Source organism: Convolutriloba macropyga, chromosome 5 (genome assembly GCF_964194025.1).
Source record: "Convolutriloba macropyga chromosome 5, txConMacr16.3, whole genome shotgun sequence".
Classification (NCBI taxonomy): Eukaryota; Metazoa; Xenacoelomorpha; order Acoela; family Convolutidae; genus Convolutriloba; species Convolutriloba macropyga.
The window spans coordinates 27,225,330-27,245,269 of NC_134472.1; the positions used below are offsets into that span (position 1 = coordinate 27,225,330).

Sequence of the window (19,940 nt, forward strand, 5' to 3'; positions counted from 1 at the left end):
TTAGAGATGGTAACTAAGAACAAAGTTTGAGTAACGGGCAACAAAAATTGGGCTTCATGGGTTTATCCCGTTTCCATTTCTGATTTCGATTTTTGATACTGACTCTGTTGATTTTGAATTGCTTTGCTGAGCAACTGCTGCCTAAAAAGACATTTAGCAGAATGAGAGAAGAGTGAAACTAGCCTAGAGAAGTCAAAAAGATTTCACGCAAAATGTTGAAACAGCTGTCAACAAAGGTAAAGCGAAAAAATTTTAGTCTACATCTATTAGAACATATTTTTAGAAAAAAAATAGCAGCGCTATAACAGCCAGCTGAGAAGCTGAGGCTTCTTTTAATAAACCGACTAACGTCGGAAAAATTGCAGGGAACGGAAAAATGACAGGTAAACTTTTCTTTATGGGTGTAAAAACATCAGACAAAGATAGGGCTCGAACCAAGACCTCCTGAGTACCATTCCTTTACCTCGACAAAGGCAGTAACCACTTGGCTATAAGGACTTTCCCATCGCATCTCTAACAATCGGTTTTGTTTGAACAACAAACTTAATTTCGGAGTGCGAGCAATAGAAATCACTCAAAAATCAAAAAGAAGTGATTGGAAAAAGTCCCTTGAGAAGTCCTATATTATTCTAGAAAAGCTCAAAAGCGGCCAAGCAAAAATTTTGCATAAAAAGACACATGTTTGCAATAATTGCTTCTCATTCGAGAGCAATTAATTACGACAGTAAGAAAGAGGAACTAATACAAATCACTTAAGAAAACAGCTCGAAAGATAAGAACGTCCCAATAAGCAGCGCCATTATTATAAAGCAAATACCGTTATTCTAATCAAACTCCAATACTAAGACAGTGATCACTGTTTGAGATCAATTTATCTTGAGAAGTTTCAGTCAAGATATGCCAGTCTGTTCGAAAGATGATTGCTGTGAAAAACAAACCGCCTGCACCTTTTCGCATTTCATTAGACTTATCGTACATAGATTACTAGCATTTTTAAGCCATTCGATATTCACATCATACAAGCATTACAAAATAATTGAATCTGCTTGTTTCAAATACCACAATAATTTTAAAGACTTTGTTGTAGTATTTGCTTTTAGAACAACACGTTAAGTAGTTCAGATCAATGATATTGATTGCACAAAACTAAGCCTTTTTTGTTTTTCCATTCACACAAAATGTATTTGACTAAAAGCACACAATAGAATGCAGGCATCCTTTTGAACTTAGAATAGATTCTCTAAAGTAATTGATTAAAAAGCAGCGTTTTGGCATTTTCATCAATTTCTACTTACTCTTCAACGCTTTGCTGACGTCACAACATGCAACTAATTAGCATGCCAAGTTTTTCTATTCTGAAAAGAAAGAAATACTCAAACAAAATAGCACACGCAAATCAACTAGGTAAATTCAGTTTTAACGCTTCTATGGCTCAAATTTTTTACTATAGTGAAGAGGGGTTTTTGAATACAATGGAAAACAAGACAGACGGAATTAATTCTCGACACTGCATTTCAAACCCCTTCGCTATTTTAATTTAGAGGCTTTCAGGATTTTCAGTCAACAATAATTAACCCTGTTGTTGATATTCAAGTCACTTCATTTCTTGTCAAACGGCTACTAAATGTCAAAGCCGATCTTGAGTTCGAACAGCATACATCTATTATATGTGGGATTTATGACGCTTTGTGCTTTTTTGAACATTTTTCAGTGTATTAGATAAAAATTATTGGAGTGATAAATTCGCAATGCACTAATTCCCTTAGCTTCTTTGAATAAAATTATCTTTTTCTCACAAGTAGGGCTGTTGGAAGATAAGATAAATTGGATTCATTTCAGACTGTCTACTCAATTCCAATTTCCTCTTCAACCCCTTTCCCCTCCCCTCTTCCAATCAAGTCATGGGCACTGCTCAATGAGCCCAAGGACTGCATGTAATTGGGAAACAAGTAGTACCCAACTACAGTACAAAAAAGAAAGTGAGAAAATGCATAACAGAGGAAGAGGGGGAAATGTTTACCCTTATTTTGCCCTGTTTAGTTTACCTCTCTTGGCCTGCCGTGTCCCATAGTTGTAAGTGTATCCTGTATGGCTTCACAGAGGGCGGTTGATCTGCGGGCTTGAAGGTCTAAAACATGCAACATTATACATATATATGTAAAGGCTCAGATAAAAGGGATCTTTTCCGTTTGTGTCCCCCACCCCCCCCCCCCCCCCCCCAGCTTAGTGGGTGCATATTATATTATTTGCACCCACCCGACGCACGTGCAATATTTTTACATAATCGTTTACTATGTAATGGCACGTGTTCTGTAACTGGGGAACTGGGGAGCATAACGTACTGTGGGCACAAACAGAAAAGATCCGATAAAAATGTTTGTTTTGTTTTTATCTGTAAGTCAATAGCACCAAAATAATTACGAAGAAGAAATAAAACGATAACACATTCTTTTTAAATATCTATTGGCCCATAGACAATGGAGTACCAAAAGGGAAAGGCGTATTTGTGTGGTTCTATGAACAGACAAATAAAGGACAAATAAAAAACAGCCAAACTGCATCAAAATTTGAATATTACTAAAGCCAATCAAAAGAGCGAGGCTCTAACTAATTTCTGAACGATTCACTAATTTTTACAGCTGATTAACTTCACTCTTTGATGCAAAATGTAGATTATTTTGTGTTGTTATAGAATACAGAGCTCAGGCCTTACAACTCTGAGCAGTCAAAAATCTGCTTCATATAAAACAGATCAAACAACATCTGACGAGAACACCAAAAATTTTATGAAAACGATTAACAAAAACCGAATAACAATTCATAAGCAGCAGGAAAATGTTTACGAAACAACTGCGATAGAGTTGCATAACTACAGCATTAACAAAACTTGAGAAATAATTGCACTCTCAACCAAAAAGAAAACAATTTTTTTCTAACCTAAAAAAACATCAACAAAAGGAGCTAGATAAAATTTAATTGAACGATAAGATAACCCAAAAACTCAAACCAATTGAAAAATAAATGGAAACAGAACTGCAAAAAAGGCAAGAATATTACTAAATACAACTAATGCTTTGAAACTTTTTTAGCGCTACAATAGACGAAAAACCCAAATTTCAAGTGGCTCCATCACTAGAAAAAAACGAAACCAAATCAGGGCCACAGATGAAATATTTGACTTTTTAGTTGAGCACTAGCAGGTCCGTAAAGGCTATCTGAATGCATCTCATCTTGAAACGTTAACTATTGATAGTTCATTAAACACTTCGTGATAACTGGTGTACATGCGATCGCTTCAATGAATTTTTTTGCAAAACTACTTTGGACACACTAACAAAAAAATGAAGAGAGCCAAATATGTCAGAGAGGAAGAGAGGTTTTATTCGAGTTATTCGAGAGAGTAATAGACGTTCTCACAGAGCGTTAAAAAAATCAAAACGGATAGAATGAGGTATAAAGAGGGAGAAAAAGAGATTGATAGAAGCAGAAATATATAATGATTCGGAGAGCAAATAGCTTTAAAATTGCGAAAAAAACAAAAGACAGAACAAAAGAAGGTTGAAAGCAGTGAAGGAAAACAGAAAAAAAACAAGAGTCTGGGAGAAAGCCAACGGGAGCCAAAAGCGAAAAGGGAATTAACGAGAAGAAAACGAAAAATCAAAATAGATGGAAGAGGAAAAAACAGAAAGAATACAATACAAAAAAACCATAAGAACATCAGGAACCAACCGTAAGAAAAACAATAGGAAACAAAAATTGAATCAAAAACAGAAAAAAGAAAAGAACAACCCACAAAAGAAAGAGAAAGGAAGAAAAAGGAAAGTGAGCGAGAGAAAGCACCCAAAATAAAAGAAAGTGATAGAATGAAGGAAAATGGGACAGCTTTGGAAGAAAGAAGCCGAAATCATGAGAGAACGTACAAGAACAGCGAGATAGTGAGCAGGCGCAAAAAGCAAAATGGTGAGTGCAAAAATATCAAAGTTAAAGAAAACACTTGAGGAGCAGAAAAAATAGAAGATCGCACAACAGAAAAAACGAAAGAAAGAGAAAGAAACTGAAGATACAACAGCTCAAAAGACGAGAAAACAGATCCTTGGTGAGGCAACTAATTCCGGTTCTCATTAAAAGGATGAATGTGCTAATGAGAACACGATGGGTGTGCCTAATACGAGGAATGTGCTGATAAAAAGGAATCGTTGGCAAGCCTTTGCCAATGCTTTTAAGAAGTCATCAAACACAAAACTGAGTTGGACAAAATAAACAATATTAACAAAACATTCCTCGAAAAAAAAACAATGACGGAAAATCATATACCTGTCAGGTTTTGTATGCAAAAAATTATTAGTAACAGCCCTTAATCAGAAAATGTTCTCTACTGAGCGCTAAAAAATTGTATTTATTTCAAGACCTCAGTTTTGTCGTATAATTTTTTGGCACCTAAGTTTGGTTTTTGCATCAGCACCTTTTGGATGTTTTACACTTAACAAATTTTGTTTGCTGAACTCTTCTGTATTAAAAAAACTTCGTACAGGGAAACAAAAAAACAAACTTCCATCATCCAGCTTTTAATCCTTGACATTTTTGGTGAGTGACTTTTCCTGAACAAATTTTTAAGAAAACCTTTTTCATCAACATTTTTTGACAAAGAATCACGGAAAACAATGTTTTTTTTTCGGTTATGAACCCTCTTTGTCTTGACACAACTTCGATTATTTACTTTTCCAGTATCAAAAGAGTTTCGGTCACAGACCGTTTTCTGAAGTTTTGTTGTTACAGACCTTTTTCTGAACAACTAATCGGCCAATGATTTTTTCTACACTTTTGTTTTTGTTTATTGGAACACCGATTATTGTCGTTTTCTTTTACAAAGAGATTTCGGCAACTGGCTTTTTAGCAAAGCATTTTTCGTTAGATGACACGACCTCTTAGCAACATTTTGGGTCAATGACCTTTCGGCAACACTTTCCGGTCAGTGAACTTTTTGGAACATTTTTCGGTCAATGACCTTTTAGAAACATTAATCGGTCAATGACCTTAAAGCACCAATTTTCGATCATTAACCCCATTTAAGCAACCGCTTAACCGTGCTCTTCGGTAGTACTGCTAAAACATGCTGCTCAGTGATGCCTCAAAAACATGCCGCCTTATGTGCTCACGCGATTAATATATAGATGGTGAAGCCACGATTTCATTAATCCAAAAGTCGCGTTCTAAAATGCTCTCCTCATTCTGCGAAAAGTCGCGTTCTAAAATGCTCTCCTCATTCTGTCATTTGTTCAAAAATGGCCCAAGAGCAATTTGTCGACGTTTCTGTTCCGAACTTCAAAATTATTTGAAGGTTAAGAACTTGATGCTACCCTGGCTTTTTTGTTAAGTCATTTTTGGTCGATCGATATCTTTTGCGCTGAGATAAAAAAAAAGTGCTATTATTGAAACCCTTGGAAAAGTCAATTTATTGTTGAAGACACATTTTCTGATTGAGAAAACAAGGCTCAAATATTTTTTAAATCACTTGCCTTTTCACTATCAAAACTATTAAAAACGATGGGCTGTCATGTTAAAATGGATTCATTTTAATATTCCTGATAAACGCTCCGAATCTATTATTGGCCCTCTTTTGATTCTTTACAACTCGAAGAGTTTAAATTATACTGCGGCGCTGTCTTTTTTCTTAATGTTTTCATACAATTATGAAATGAAAATGACGTGATCAAAAAAGGAAAGGTCATTTTAATCACATTTTAAAATAAGGGTCATTTAAGGGAGTTAATTTTTTAAGTCTCACTTGAAAATAGAGTGAGTAAACTGAGTTTCACCATGCCGAGTTTCACAATGCGAGTTTTTTCATTTCACATGCCGTAACTTGACTTCTATTCGATGTTTTTTCTTTTCACTTTTTCTTGACGCCATCAAAAGTAATGCAAGTGTTTTTATTACCGTATAGTTTCAAATGGTTCAACCCCTTGAGGGTCAACGATTGGCTTTGATATATGTTTTTACAAAATAGTTGCAATTTTTGTAAACTTTGCCCCCCGTTTTTGTTCTCTATATTGTCTGAAAACTTAAGACTTAAAAACCTTGCAATGGTTTTTAGCGAAGCATTACTTTAAACTGTTCAATGTTTAAAGTTGACTACTGTTTCTGATTTTCATGACTAAGTCCCAATGGGCTCATTACTGAGTTGTAAAAAAGCTTATTTAAAATCTCCAATTGTTAACTTATATTTTTAATGTGTTTTCATAAAATAAAGAAATTTACGAGTTCTGACAGTATTTATTGTCCCCTGCTGTCTTATGGCTTAGTATCAGCACTGACAGGTCCCATTGCCTTTCTCTGGTGTTATAAGAAACGTAAATTTATTTCAAATGGGATTTAATTTATTTAATTATATTTCTTAAATGATTTGATTTCCAAATTTAATTATTTTTTGCCAATTTCATTTTTGCCTTGGCAGTTGTTCTCACTTATGACAGATGGCATCAACCTTTCGATAGTTGTAAATGAGACTTGTTCTCAGCATTAGCCTTTAGCTACCAATTCATTGACAAACCATTTTTCAAATTGTTAATTGAGATTTGAGTGTGGCTGTACAGTTTCCTAGTTTCAATAAGAACATGTCTCATCGGTATAAACCATTCATCAGTATCATTTGTAGTCAAAGAATTCTTTCACTTTGACATTTGTTTTCGAATATACCTTAAAATTTAGCTCACTATGTCACTTTTTCCCATAGTGGTTTCAGTACGGGAAGTTATCTTAATTCATTCGTCGAATTTGATTTACTTAAAAATTGAAATATTTAAATATAAATCGACTAATGTCAGAAGGATTGCTCTCGAACGACAGGCAGGTGGAAAAACATTTGACCCCACCGTGGTTCGAACCATTGACCTCCCGCTAAATATCCAAATGCACTGCCCACTTCGCTATTTGGCCCTTGTTTTTCCTTTGCTGCAACCTACTAGCAATAAGCTTTATTTCGGAGTGAGAGCAATAGTGATCACTCATAAATGAAGAACGAAAGCGTGAAAAAGTCACTTGAGAAGTCAAAGAATGTTCTAGAAAAGCGCAAAATGGTCAAGCTAAAAATTAGCATAAAAAACACCAACACGTTTTCAATAATTACTATGAACTTCGTTCAAGAGCAATTAATTACTTATTCTGCTCTCTTGGAGACATTTTTTTGACAACATTTCAATTTCTATCAATGTTTTTGTTACTTTGGCTCGCATCAGTTAAAGTAAAACGTATGAAGTTCCAAACGACAAAAAGAACCCCTCAGCCTACAATTTTGAAGCTACGAAAATGCATGTCTGCTCTGAGCGTTTTGACAATTAAACAAGTACGTTCAGATGGAACTTTCAGTCAATTAGTCTTTTTACTTTTGCATTCCGATAATTCTAATTTTCTGATGAGGCTTACAGTTCAAATTTACTAATCCATGCTTATTGGCTATGCTGCACAGAGAGCCAAATATTTATTCAATTTTTAACGAAACTTTTTACTTGAGAGATTATAAACTTTTGTTCCATATTTGGATCTCAAAGCATTACTCAATGCCCATGCCTCCTCTTCAGTCATATCTTGCAAAACACTGACTTAATAGGTTGAAACTCCTGTACGAAGCATAACCGGTGCCGGGTCCTCTTTTTGGGGCCTTAATTATTCTCGATAAGTAATTTTGTTATCTTCAACAGACAGCGCCCTTACTATCCATGCACACATTTTACATAAGGTTCTCAAAACACTAAGAAATTTTCTATTAATTAAACTAGCAAGCTCGGCAATGTGCGTGCGCATAATATTCCGACCCCATATTCTTACACTTTTGTTTGAAGAAAACCCAAGTTGAAATCTAGAACGAATGATTTCATATCTTACAAACTGATTACCTTCTTAGCAGTAAAAACTTGATGTATTTTGAAGCCTCGAAAAATCAGCGAGGCTATTTTCGGTCTGAACGTTTTTCATTTACAATCAGAAGGATTTGGATTGCATTGGGGCGCTGTTTTCTTTTATTATTTGTTCAAAATGGTTTCAACCTTTTGAATTCAAACTGGAGTGGTGATTTAGGTAACGCGAGAGTAAAAATGAGTAGACGCAGCAAAAAACAACTAAATCTAAAGCATGAAAAATTTTCAAGGCTACAGTGAATGAAAATTTCAGGTTGAATGAAAATTTCTGAAAGTTGAAAATTTATGAAAGTTGAATAAAAATTCTGTAAGGCTCTAAGAGAAATTAATGCCCACTTGGAGCTACCTGTTTATCTCAATTTTGAGGACGAGAAGTCAAATGGGCCAGACGAGAAATCGGTCAAGCGAAAAATCGCATAAAAAAGACCAACAGGACTAATATAAATGCTACAAACTTCGTTAAGAAAGTTTAAGACAATTAACAAGAAAGGTTTAGACGCTTTATTGAGGAAGTTAGTTTTTAATTGGAATAGGCCCATTAACCCGAAAACTTTATGATATTAGACTTGGCTGCAGTCAGTCAATAAACCTTATTAGTAACTAATTTTACGATTGTATGGCAAAGTTGTTTAAAACAAATGACGAAAAACGTAAAAACTGAAAGGAATTGTTTCAGATTTATCTTAGCTTCGTATTTGTTCAATTTCCACTCATTTGGCGATCCTTAGGTCACTAATTGTCGAAGAAACAAATAGAATAGGGTCATGGAAATCTGTTTCTAATGATTTGAGCCAAGTTGCTACAAAATTAATATAAAGACCCAAAACTAAGCAAATACAAAGGTAAAATAGACTAAAACTAATGCAGTCAGGCTAACGCCTAAGAAAATTACCCTGTGCAAACTCCACAGTAAGTATGGTTCTACTTCTTTTCACCTCAATTTATTTAACCCCCTATAATTTAACCCCGTATATAATCATCCCTCAGTCATTTAACCCCACAATTTATTCAACCCGAAATCGGTTTAACACCGAAATCTTTCATCTATTTCGGCATCCAAAAGAACAATTAGCAGAGCTAAGGTTCAAAGGACTTAAATAACACAAAACTAAAGACCTTCAAGAGCGAGGCAATGAACAGCTTGCGTTTGTTTGAAATCAAAGAATAATGACGAGAATGCTTTGTAGATTAACGCCTTTGCTCGAAAAAGAACACTTGACACTTCCGACCTCTTTTAAGTTGCACTTTGATTTGAATCAAAAAAGTTCAAAAACTGTCCTAGTCTAGAAGACAGAATTTTCAGTAAACTCCAGATTGATATTTTTGCTAGCAGCTACGCTGTGCAAGCTTCATATCTAAATGTCGCAAAACTGTTCCTAATTAGGGGTCCCATCATAGGGTAAACGCCCGGGATCAAATTCCCTAATTAGTCACGATATGAGGCTTCGACGTAACTCCGTGAGGACGCAAGGAGGGCGCCAACCCAAAAAGATTAAGATGGATTTCAAATTTAAATTAACACGAAAACCAACACAATAAATACACAACTAAGTCAAACTGGCAATAGCCCTGAAAAAATGAATATCAGTTTCATCTATGTAAATCTGCATCAAGTTTTGCACTTTCCCTCTCAAATTCTCATACTCCTTCTTTGGGAATTTTTGCCCGGAGGAGGCATTCAAAATGGTCAATTTTTGCACCGCAGCGTCTTCTTGTAACCAAATTCCGGGGTGGGATCCGCTGAACAAGGCTTGTATCCCATAACGCCAGCCCTCAACAGCATTAGTTGTTCTGACAATTCTCTCAATGGCTGCGTCTTTGGTTCCAAATTTGTGGGGGAATGTGGGAGGACGGTTCAATAGTGGAAACTTGATATAATCTGATTGGAAATAGAAACCAAGCTCATCTATTTTCTCAATAACGAAGCTATCTAAATTCTGTTGATTTGTCACATTAGTTATTTCCTCGACAATCAACTCGAAAGATTTTTCTATTTCCTCATTTTTTTAAAAGCTAGGACAGGGATCATTTTAAGCGCCAGGGCCACTTCATGATTTCCCGATACCAGCTTTCTTAGTTCAAGTTTTCCAATTTTTCTCAAAATTTTGAGTTAAATGGAAATAACAGCCAGATAGCATTGAAGCTGGATGATGTTTTGGAAGGCATTAACAGGGCAAATTTCAAAATCCAACAGAACCTTATCGGGCGTACAGTCTGGGGCAAACGTTTCTAAGGCATGGAGTAATCGGCTGTACGTTTTTTCCGTTTTGTTTGAAAGGAGGGCTTATAAACAAGCAGGAGCAATGCCGAGAACATAAACATGAAGGGTGTATATTTGATAGAAGTTATTGGGCGACAACTTAAAGGTTCCATCCCTAAGCCAAAACTTGCAGCCTTCCAGAACCGATGTCATATACGGATCGCCAAAAACTAAAATATGCTCGTGGTCATCTTTTCTGCCGTCAGACAGCAAAAAATCCTGAAACGTATCAGGTATATCAAAATTCCGGTCCGATGGTTCATGAATTGACACTGTTTGTATATTCTCTCAAGCGCTGCGAGGTTTGTATTGAATTTGGTTTTGGCCGCAACGCAAACTGGGTCGAAAGAACGTCAGTTACTGGTAAGATTGCGGAAGCTACGGCTGCTGCGGGCGTTAGGTTTTCACTCAGGACTTTGATCTCATTTATAACTTTTCGTGTGGCCGGCTGTCCAATCGAAGCATTATGATTGTGCTCACCGTTCACCAAGATAAATTGGTCATCTTGTGTAAAAGCGGAAACGCGGCACTTATATATTTGATATTTCGAGCAATTCCAGGCAGTGGTAAATTTATTTATTCTTTTAACATAAAATTCATGGCCTTCTACAACCAACATTATTTCTTTGTTTTAGGAAGAAATAGTAAACTCAAAGTGGTCAGTTATCAAGCTCAATTCAAAATGCATCGAAACAAGAAAGGTGCTTGAGTTCCATCCACTTTTCAATTGCTTTTACTTTCCCCCATTAAGGACTAGATGAGATAACTAATTCGCTAATTGTTATAGATTTGCTTCAAACTATTGAGTCGTTAGCTCTATGTCCGTGACAATTATGATCCATGAATTTACAGATTAATATCGGGGTGAAATGATTGAGGTGTGAAAAGTATGTTCACGCCTCAGTCATTTCACCCCAATTTTAATCTCCGTTAATTAGAATAAATAGAATTGAGGTAAATAGAATTGAATAAATAGAAATAGGGGTAAAAATATAAGGGGTTAAAAAATAGGGGTGAAAAAACAGGACACTGTAATTATGGTGCTTAATACTTTGCCTTTATTAACCTTATTAGTATTTATTTATTAACCCTTATTTGAAAGGAACCTGCAAGATGGGACCAGAAATCGCAAAAATTAATTGATCCAGCGCCAAATTAAGCGACGTTTGGCTAAATTAGCGAAATATTAGTCTAAAATGATTTTCTTAAAAGGTAGTATAAATACTTAAGTAAATATTGTTAGAAGTAATGGATCTATTCTGTTTCGCCCCCCCCCCCCGTGTTTTTTTTTATTTTATGACCCCCAGTTACAACTTATATGTTGTTATATAGCACGTTACTATGTAAAAAACAGCAAGTCCGCCTGAGGGATCATAAAAGATTTATGCTCACTAACCTTGGGGGGGGGGTGAGCAGAAGAGATCCGAAATAATAAAGGGAAATAAGTATTAGTCGCTAATTTCAAAACTTGGATCTTTTCCGTTTGTGCCACCCGTTACAGCGTAAGTAACATTACATAGTAATCATTATGGAAAAATATGGTACGTGCGTGTGGGGGTGCAAATATAAACCCCTTAAGCTTGGGGGCACAAACGGAAAAATCCAGAAAAACATAAAAGATTAACTGCAGATCATTTGTCATTCATATAGCAGAAAGACTTCTTCTTTGCAACATGAAGAACGAATGTGGTTAGGCTATGACGACAACACTTGGCTGAAAAACTTTTATGATTTCACGTTAAGCCTATTTTAAACATGTTGAGTGGAAATGTTTCACGCTTAGAAGAGTTTACATGCCAACACTAAAAAAGAATTTATTTATCCGAACCTAAATGTTACCTCAATATAATTAATATATCAATATGTCAGCTCAGAGGGAGATTCGTAAAGGATAGGAAACGGGGCTAGAGAGCCCTCACAGTGCTTACCCTAAGAAATTTTAATTAACAAAAGCAAAAACTTGAATTTAATATGAAAAAAAAAATACGCAAAATATTCTACTTTTCTTTTATATTTATCTTTTAAAAGTATTGTAGAGAAAATTATACTAATGGACACAGTTAGTCCTTTGCATTCTGCTATTACTACTCCATTGAAGCAGGGAAGGAAATTTTCGGAAAAAAAAGAATAAAATTTTCCCCACGTCTAAAAATTTTTCCAAGCATTGACAGAAATCGAAAAATTCGATATCTCGTCTCCAGAGGGCACTAGAGGGGATCAAACTTCTGGGCCAAAATCGGGACCATAATTTCGTAGTCCTTTTGAATGCAACCACGGGTGAAGCGAACTTCAATAATTATAAATTAAAATTATGTTCCACTAGTTCACTGTTCTGCGGAATAAACAGAGTTAAGATTCAGTCAAGGTTTTATTGATTATAAAATAACGTACGTAGCTTAACGTACTGGGAGCCACAAACGGAAAAGATCCCCAAATCTTTTTAAATCCTCATATCTTTAGAAAAACGAAATGCGAAAAACTCTTGTCCTGATATTCTAATAATATGCCCACTGATATTCTAATAATATGCAAGTCTTTCTCCAATTTTTTTTGGGCAGGGGGCTTTGACAAACAAAACATCCGGGCTCGCTTATTTTTACTTTACATTTCCTCGTTGAGGTCGGGTCCGAACAATTAATTAGATCTATGTTATTTTAAAGTTGGGTGCACCCGATTGACAAGGTTAACGAACGCTTTATTAAATCATATCTACAGTCTGTCTTTTATGAGAGAATTAGCGATCAAATATTTGTTTGTATTTGAGGTCATCTGCATGTTAAAAACATGGTCCATTCAATTTCCTTTTCCTTATTTTCAGCCAAGTTCACAGCTAGTTACAACTCGATTATTAAAATTCCACAAATGCTGGAGTCTTTTCTTATATCTTGTATCTATATATAGTTCACACACTTCCCACGCATAAGCACACACGCACCCAGACTCAGTTTAAAATATCTCCCTCCTGCCGAGATAAGTAAAAAATTTAGTGGGAAATACTGCTAGTACTATTATCCATCCTTTTGTATCATGTAGCCAGTTTCTTTAGATAGCATTTAGACAGAGGAAAACTTGGTACAGCTAGTCGCTTGTGAACGCAACGCAACGACAGTCAATTTAGTGTCAACTGACACTCGTGAAGTCATTGAAAAGTTATGCATACACACAATACTACATAAGGAACAAATCTACTGAGTGCATTTTGCCTTCGATATTCTTTCCCTCTTCAGACCAGAAGATTGTTAGGAATTGTCCAAAGCTAAAGCTAGAATATGGAATCAATTAAGTAATAATTCAGACCTAATTACTTTCAACATGCTCACGATTTTCAAGAAATATTAAGGACAAGATGCAAGTCACCAAGAATTAGATTAACGCACAGTTAAACTAATGTCAAATATTTAGAAACAATATTGAAAACTAAATCGTAAAGCATTTTCATTTGATTGTTTGGGATTAAAAACATACCCAGCATATTGCCGGAAAATAGCCGTCATTAACTACCATAACGCCGATTGGGGTTGAAAGATAAGAAAACCAATGATAAAAATTGATTTTTTGTAAAAAAAAAACATTTTAGCGTGCGAACTCTTTTGATTGATCTCGTAGTTATACATGCTTCTGTTCCTTAAAAACCGGATGCAGGGGCTAGTATCAATACCAACCTGATTTAACGATGTTAACTAAGACTTATAAGTCTCAAAACATTTATAGTTTACCTCATCAGATTCTAAAATACCTGGATAAAAAATTACCTCATAACGCCAAAGATTTGAGCATTGACATCATTGAAACTAGTTAAAACAAGCACAAAATCAATTAGAGATCATAAGAAAAGACACAGAAACTTTAAAAAAGACCAATTTTACAGAAGACACTCACTGTGATATCTTGATACCGCAAACTTCCATACTACTAGAAATATATACGGTAACGTTGAAAATTGGTCAAAATTCTTAGGATAGAAAAATATGCTCAAAACCACTGACCGGGCTGAAAATTGTCACGTAATAACTAAGGATAATTTAAACGACCCAGAGCTCAGCATTTGCCTCTCTGACCCAAAAGACACAATCGGAGAGCATAAGGCATGTATCATTATGAGAAACTATTTGGCATTTCTCAAAAAAAAAGAAAACTAAAATTTTTATACTCAAACTAAACCATTATAAAACAAGTTTTTCACTGATTTTGCAACACAAAGCCCAAAACTAAACTAAATGTTTATAACACGAGGTTAAATTCGTGCCGGTGCACAGAAAAACTTTTTCTAGTAATTGGAAAACAAAAATAAAAAAAAAATTTAGACAAAAATCGCAAAAAACGGATTACTAGATGTACAATTCTACTTAAACTTATTTTAACTTACTTTAAAAATGTATTTAACTCGTTCGCATTTGAAAAGCATTATAAGGCTCTCAAAACATTGTGGTATCAATCTCAGAGAGCTAAATATTAATGCCGCATTGGTCAAAAACTATTTATACAAAAAACCGTTTCAAGTTTAACAGAAATTGAGACACATCGACAAAAAAACGGCCGAAAACGGTAAACTGCGTCATTTTCTCAAAAACATCTTTCGAAGTCAAAAAGTCATTCACTGAACCTAGAGCATGCTCAAAAGTTTTCTCGCTCACCAGTTTATCCCCTTTCAAGACGAAAAATTTGTTTATCAGACGAAAAACCGGTTGTACAAAAACTCCACTAAAAAGAACAATAGGACTAAAATAATTGTAATTGCTATGCGGATTTCGAACTCTCCTTGCTCAGCCAAAACTGAAACAAAATACAATCTTTTGTAGTGAATTCATGGGTTACCGCAATTATTCCAAAAAGCAAAATTGTGAACTCTGATCGCATTCTTTCCTAGGCAGCGTTTTGCTAACCGCTGTGAGCAGAATTCACTTGCTCCCAGCAGATCAGGGTATGGTTTGAGGTAGTAATGAATTTCATTATCGGCTAAAACATACTTAAGGGAATTCTACTAATGCTTTTGTACCATTAAAAGTAGCTTTGGAATCAATTGTAGAGCATGTTTTCCATAGCCCAACATTTTAATTTAGTTGGACAAGGCAAGGTTTTTATTTTCTAGAGCACAAAGAACTGGTTCTCTAAATTAATTTTACAATTTGGCTGTGTCACTAATTAGATCAAAAATCGCTGACATGTGATTGTAGCCCGCTGAGCATCAAACAGAGACAAAAATCTAGCACGACAAATTACTAAGACAGAAATTTAATGCGCGCAAATTGCCCTATTTTTATCTCTTTATTCGAACCTTTAAAAAGATTTTCTAATGAAGCATTTTCTAATATGAGACAACTAGCCATCAGCAAAGGCGTAAAAGTATAAACTTACAAGCTGAAGCAATGCAGCGAATAGGGGAAACAGTTTCCTGAAACGGCTCATGCAAAATCCATATTTCAAAAATAATTATACATTGTATTTATAAACCTCCTTAATTACTTCACTTCGTCAAAAAAAGCTCGAACTAACATTGCGAAACCATTTCGCGCATCATTTCGTCCATTATACACTGAGACTTGAAATGGCGAGAATTAGAGTACTAGCTTGTCAAGGTGGACATTGTTAGATGGATAGATTACAGCTCTGCAAACACGCTTAAACTATTACTGCAGTGCTGAAAATAAATCTGCGCATGAACCAACGACTGCAACATGGGGGGGAGGGGGATAAGTAGTAGTAACAGGAAGAGAGATTGGACAAATCATGTCAATGTGAGATAATCCATGTTTACATAGCCACACTATGGCCGTAAACATAGTACATGCAACACAATACACATTAACTGAGATAGTCTTAAAGGTATCCGTATCCCGGAAGTTTTATTAGCCGACAGATCACTATAAGGACAGGAGGCTACATGCAAACATTTTCTCCAGCATCCATTTCTCAATACGCATTGAGGCGCCTTACCAAGTTGACCATATTGCGAAGAGTATTGACAATGGATTTTCAACATTACACAACTTTCGAATCACCTGAATTTCTCATACCCATTTGAAGGTAAATATTATCGTTTACCTTGAACTAAATATTCAACGTTAGCAGCAATAATTGTACAAACCAAAGCATTCAAACAAACATGCTATTTTCCTCCAAAAAATTATTCAAACTCCAATGAAATTCTCTGCATTCGGCTGAATTGCATCTCCCATTAATAAGCACTCGCTTGCTTATGCAACCACGCACAAATGAAGTGTGCTATCTAGTTCCTGTTTGAGCTAACAACAGCAGCGCGAATTTCAAACAGGCAACGAACTGATGGAAGGGGAGGGGAAAGGAGGCCGGGCATGGAAAATCAGGGACTACAAACAGCCGTTGTATTTTATGAAGTGTAGAATGAAAACAAAAGGCAGCTCAATGGCGGATATCATAAGTATGAATTAAGCTGCAAATTGGGTCTTCGCAATATTTAAATGGATGTCATAGCTCCCACGTATCTTCTCCGTTGCACAATGACCTTTAATATTATCTTTATTCTCCAACTTAATTAAATTTCAAAAAAAACACTGACCGCAAGGTAATAAAATAATGAGTATAACCGATCCAACCCCAACCTTTCAAACTGATAAAAGCTTGATGACGCAATTCTTTTTTAACTACCTCAGTTACTAAACTGTTGTGATTGACTATTACCAAATAGAGCACATATGAAAAAGTTCTGGTAGAAAAAAACAAAGTAGTTCATGTTCTCTAATTCACGTCTTCGATTCAGAAGCAATTCTTTTATTTATTTAACGAGAAGAGACGATAAATAACTGAAACATTTAAAAATTGATGGCAGAATTTTCGGCCTCCAAAATTTGAAATATCTTCCACTATATTTTCTGAAGAAAGAACACTCCTCAAAGCTTACACCTATTTTTGCTAAGAGTTGTAACCCATAGACAACTTGAAAACCAAATTTTTGGCTCTCATGCAATTTCTTTTATCCACAGATTGTTCATCAAATGATTGAATAAATATTCAGCCCTCTCAGATTATTATTATTCCTCCCATCACATAGGGGGTATTAACATTAACTAAAGGCGGACCACTAAAACCAGGTTATCTGCAGGAAGGGAGGCTGCATTTAAAACTCGAGCATTAGCTTTAGAAATTGAATGAACTGTCAAGCCCACGCTCGTGGACAATAGCAGATCGTGATTTTGCTGAGTTGCGGAAACAGACTGCTCTTAGTTCGGATAACGGATACGACGTCGACATAGGTTTCTCGCTTAGCGGCGATTCGTTTGAGCGTTTTTGTTTCCGTGGCTCCTGCACTGTCGGGGCATGCCAACAATAGATAAATGTGATGCGCTCTTGGTGTGATGACCTCATAATTTCCATGTTCCATCCATAACTTAGCGATAGGCTGACAGTTAACTCTTATCTGGTAAAATTGCAATAATGCTTTGCCCGGGGGAAGCGCATTTAACCCAAGAAATTTTCAGAAGCCAATAATTGAATTTTCTTCTGCGATCCCGATGCTTTCACTAAAAATTATTCGCTAAGATTAATTACACAACACCTTTTATCTTTCGCTTTCTTGTCGCCTTGCTGTTTTTGCACTGAAATTGCCATTCTTCGTCAGTTAAAAATAAGAACTCACAAGCGTAGAGGAAGCAATACAAGTCACTTCACTTCTGAGGTCAGTTGACGTCCAGTCATGGACACAAAAATTAGACATAGGAACGATAGCTTGTTTGGAACTACTTAGGTGAAAAATAAAGTTATAGCCACTATGCAGAGATGTTTTAGCAAAAACTGGCAGCTTTTGTTTAATTTGGTTAACATTTGGTTTCGCACTGATCAGTGCAGCATGCTGCAGTAGACGGAAGAACAGGAAATAAGACGCCCGTGCTACCTGTGCTTTCAACTTCCGTGTCGCGAAAAAATCCATGAGCTTTCTATTTTAGATGTTGATTGGTAGGTATTTTGGGGACGTTAGCAAGGTAACCGATCGGTAGACCGTTACCATTAAGCATATCAAGAGTGGCATGGGCATCATCTGCTTACTAGTTCTGCATGACGTATTCTTAATAGCGAAACTATCAAAGGCGAAGTGCTGTTTAAATACATCACCATTGACGACGGATCACCTCGAGCTCCGCCATATTTTGATAGCAATTTTGTTCAGTTAACGTGGAGGGAGCAGCTGGGTAAAACATAGGAGTTATGAATAGCTCAAGCTACGACAGTTTCACCAGACATTCTCAACAGTCATTTTTGTTCGTTGTTGATTGCGTTTCTTGGATCGATTTTATAGATTGTATTCAGCTCAGTTTACTATCAATTCTTCGATTCGGCAATTTTGCCCCATACAAAGCTCCATGATTTTATCCAGAATCAATATATCTATGGACAGATATGACTGACAGCAATTCTTCTAATGACTGGCAGCAATGCAACGACATCTATAGATCAGACGCCGGGGCACTCTCCAGCGAAAGTTGTAAGATACCAAAATTTCTGCTACATTTTTTTGCAGCAACGTGCATATGCAAGCCTGGGATTGTAGTAACGGAGGTTAGTTGAAGCGTTCCCAAAGGCTCTCTCTCAAAAGACGTCTCCATTAATCAGCAAGAACTGAAGGACGATAATTTTGAAGTGTTCGAAAAGCTACTCTTTGTCATTGCAATTTAACACTAATATGAGGTTGAAATGCAATGCTTATCGCAAATCGATCTTTCAGACGCTAAAAACCTTTAAACGTGAACTGCTGCTAAAAGCTCGGGTAGTAGAAAGAGGCTATATAAAAAAATGAAAAAAAAAACAATTGACAAAGTTTGTACTGTACGAACAAGTGTAAATGAAAGTGCCAACTTCAACCACCATAACCTTAACTTAGAAAAACATCCATGACATTAGTTAGTACTCAGCGTAAAAAAAACATATCATTAAGGTGGCTCAGAATTTCAGAGGACCTGGATATGCAACAAAAGAACTCAAAGGGAAAAAGTTCATCTAATTCACGTTGAAAAAACTATTTTTAGAAACCAGAACTTTCACTTATACGCTGTTGTAACATTATTCGACGTGTGTCCGGGTCTTTTTAAAATTAATGTTGGGCATTTGATGTATTTTAAACAATAATGTAATTTTTGAACCTTTAAATAGGGGTTACGAAATAAATGAAGCTGCCTGTTTTGATGCCTGATTCGATCAGCCACCAAACTTAACGCAACCAGCTCCAGATAACCCAAAATATGGTGAGAAAGAACCACTTGAAATGACCAGTCCAATTGATAATTATTAGCACTTACAATTCTCCGTTCTCTGAAGTCTATTCCGACTGTTGAAATGAATTTGGAGCTGAATTGTTTGTCTGTATATTGGTATAAAAAGCAAGTCTTCCCGACCCCACTGTCACCTAGCGCCAAAAATTTGATTAAGAAATCATAGTCTCCGGAATAGCCTGCAGAGCCTGCAACGCCACCATTTTCCGCACCACCATCACCAGCAGATCCACTATGACTAGACATTGCGATCAAGTCAGAACCATTCACGACACAATAACCGAGCGACTTGTCAGCAAAATATCTGAAATGTAAAACTATCTCTAGCTCAAAATTGATTAACCAATATAAAAGAGTTGCATTTATATCAGAATGCTGGTCTCAATAATTCGGGGGACTTAGAGCGCTGATAGGATTGCGCCCAAGTACAAATGCCCGAAGCTGACCAGAATTTTGTTTTATTTAAACTCCAATATTGCTCCTGTTGTTGTTGTAGCTGTCGCACAGAGCTGCAATTCGCGGGTAATT

General features: G+C 36.0%; 1 protein-coding gene across 1 annotated transcript in view; it reads right to left on the reverse strand.

Annotated features, from left to right (window-relative positions):
- The window catches only part of LOC142339281 (ras-related protein Rab-27A-like), a 37,913-nt gene extending 18,201 nt beyond the window's left edge, over positions 1-19,712 (reverse strand). Inside the window, exons 1-2 of the mRNA XM_075389187.1 lie at positions 19,440-19,712; positions 2,046-2,128 (exon numbers count right to left, since the gene is read on the reverse strand). Coding sequence (XP_075245302.1) covers positions 2,046-2,128; positions 19,440-19,658 — 302 coding nt within the window. The 5' untranslated portion in view covers positions 19,659-19,712. The remainder of the gene's footprint in view (positions 1-2,045; positions 2,129-19,439) is intronic.
- Between the last annotated feature and the right edge of the window lie 228 nt (positions 19,713-19,940).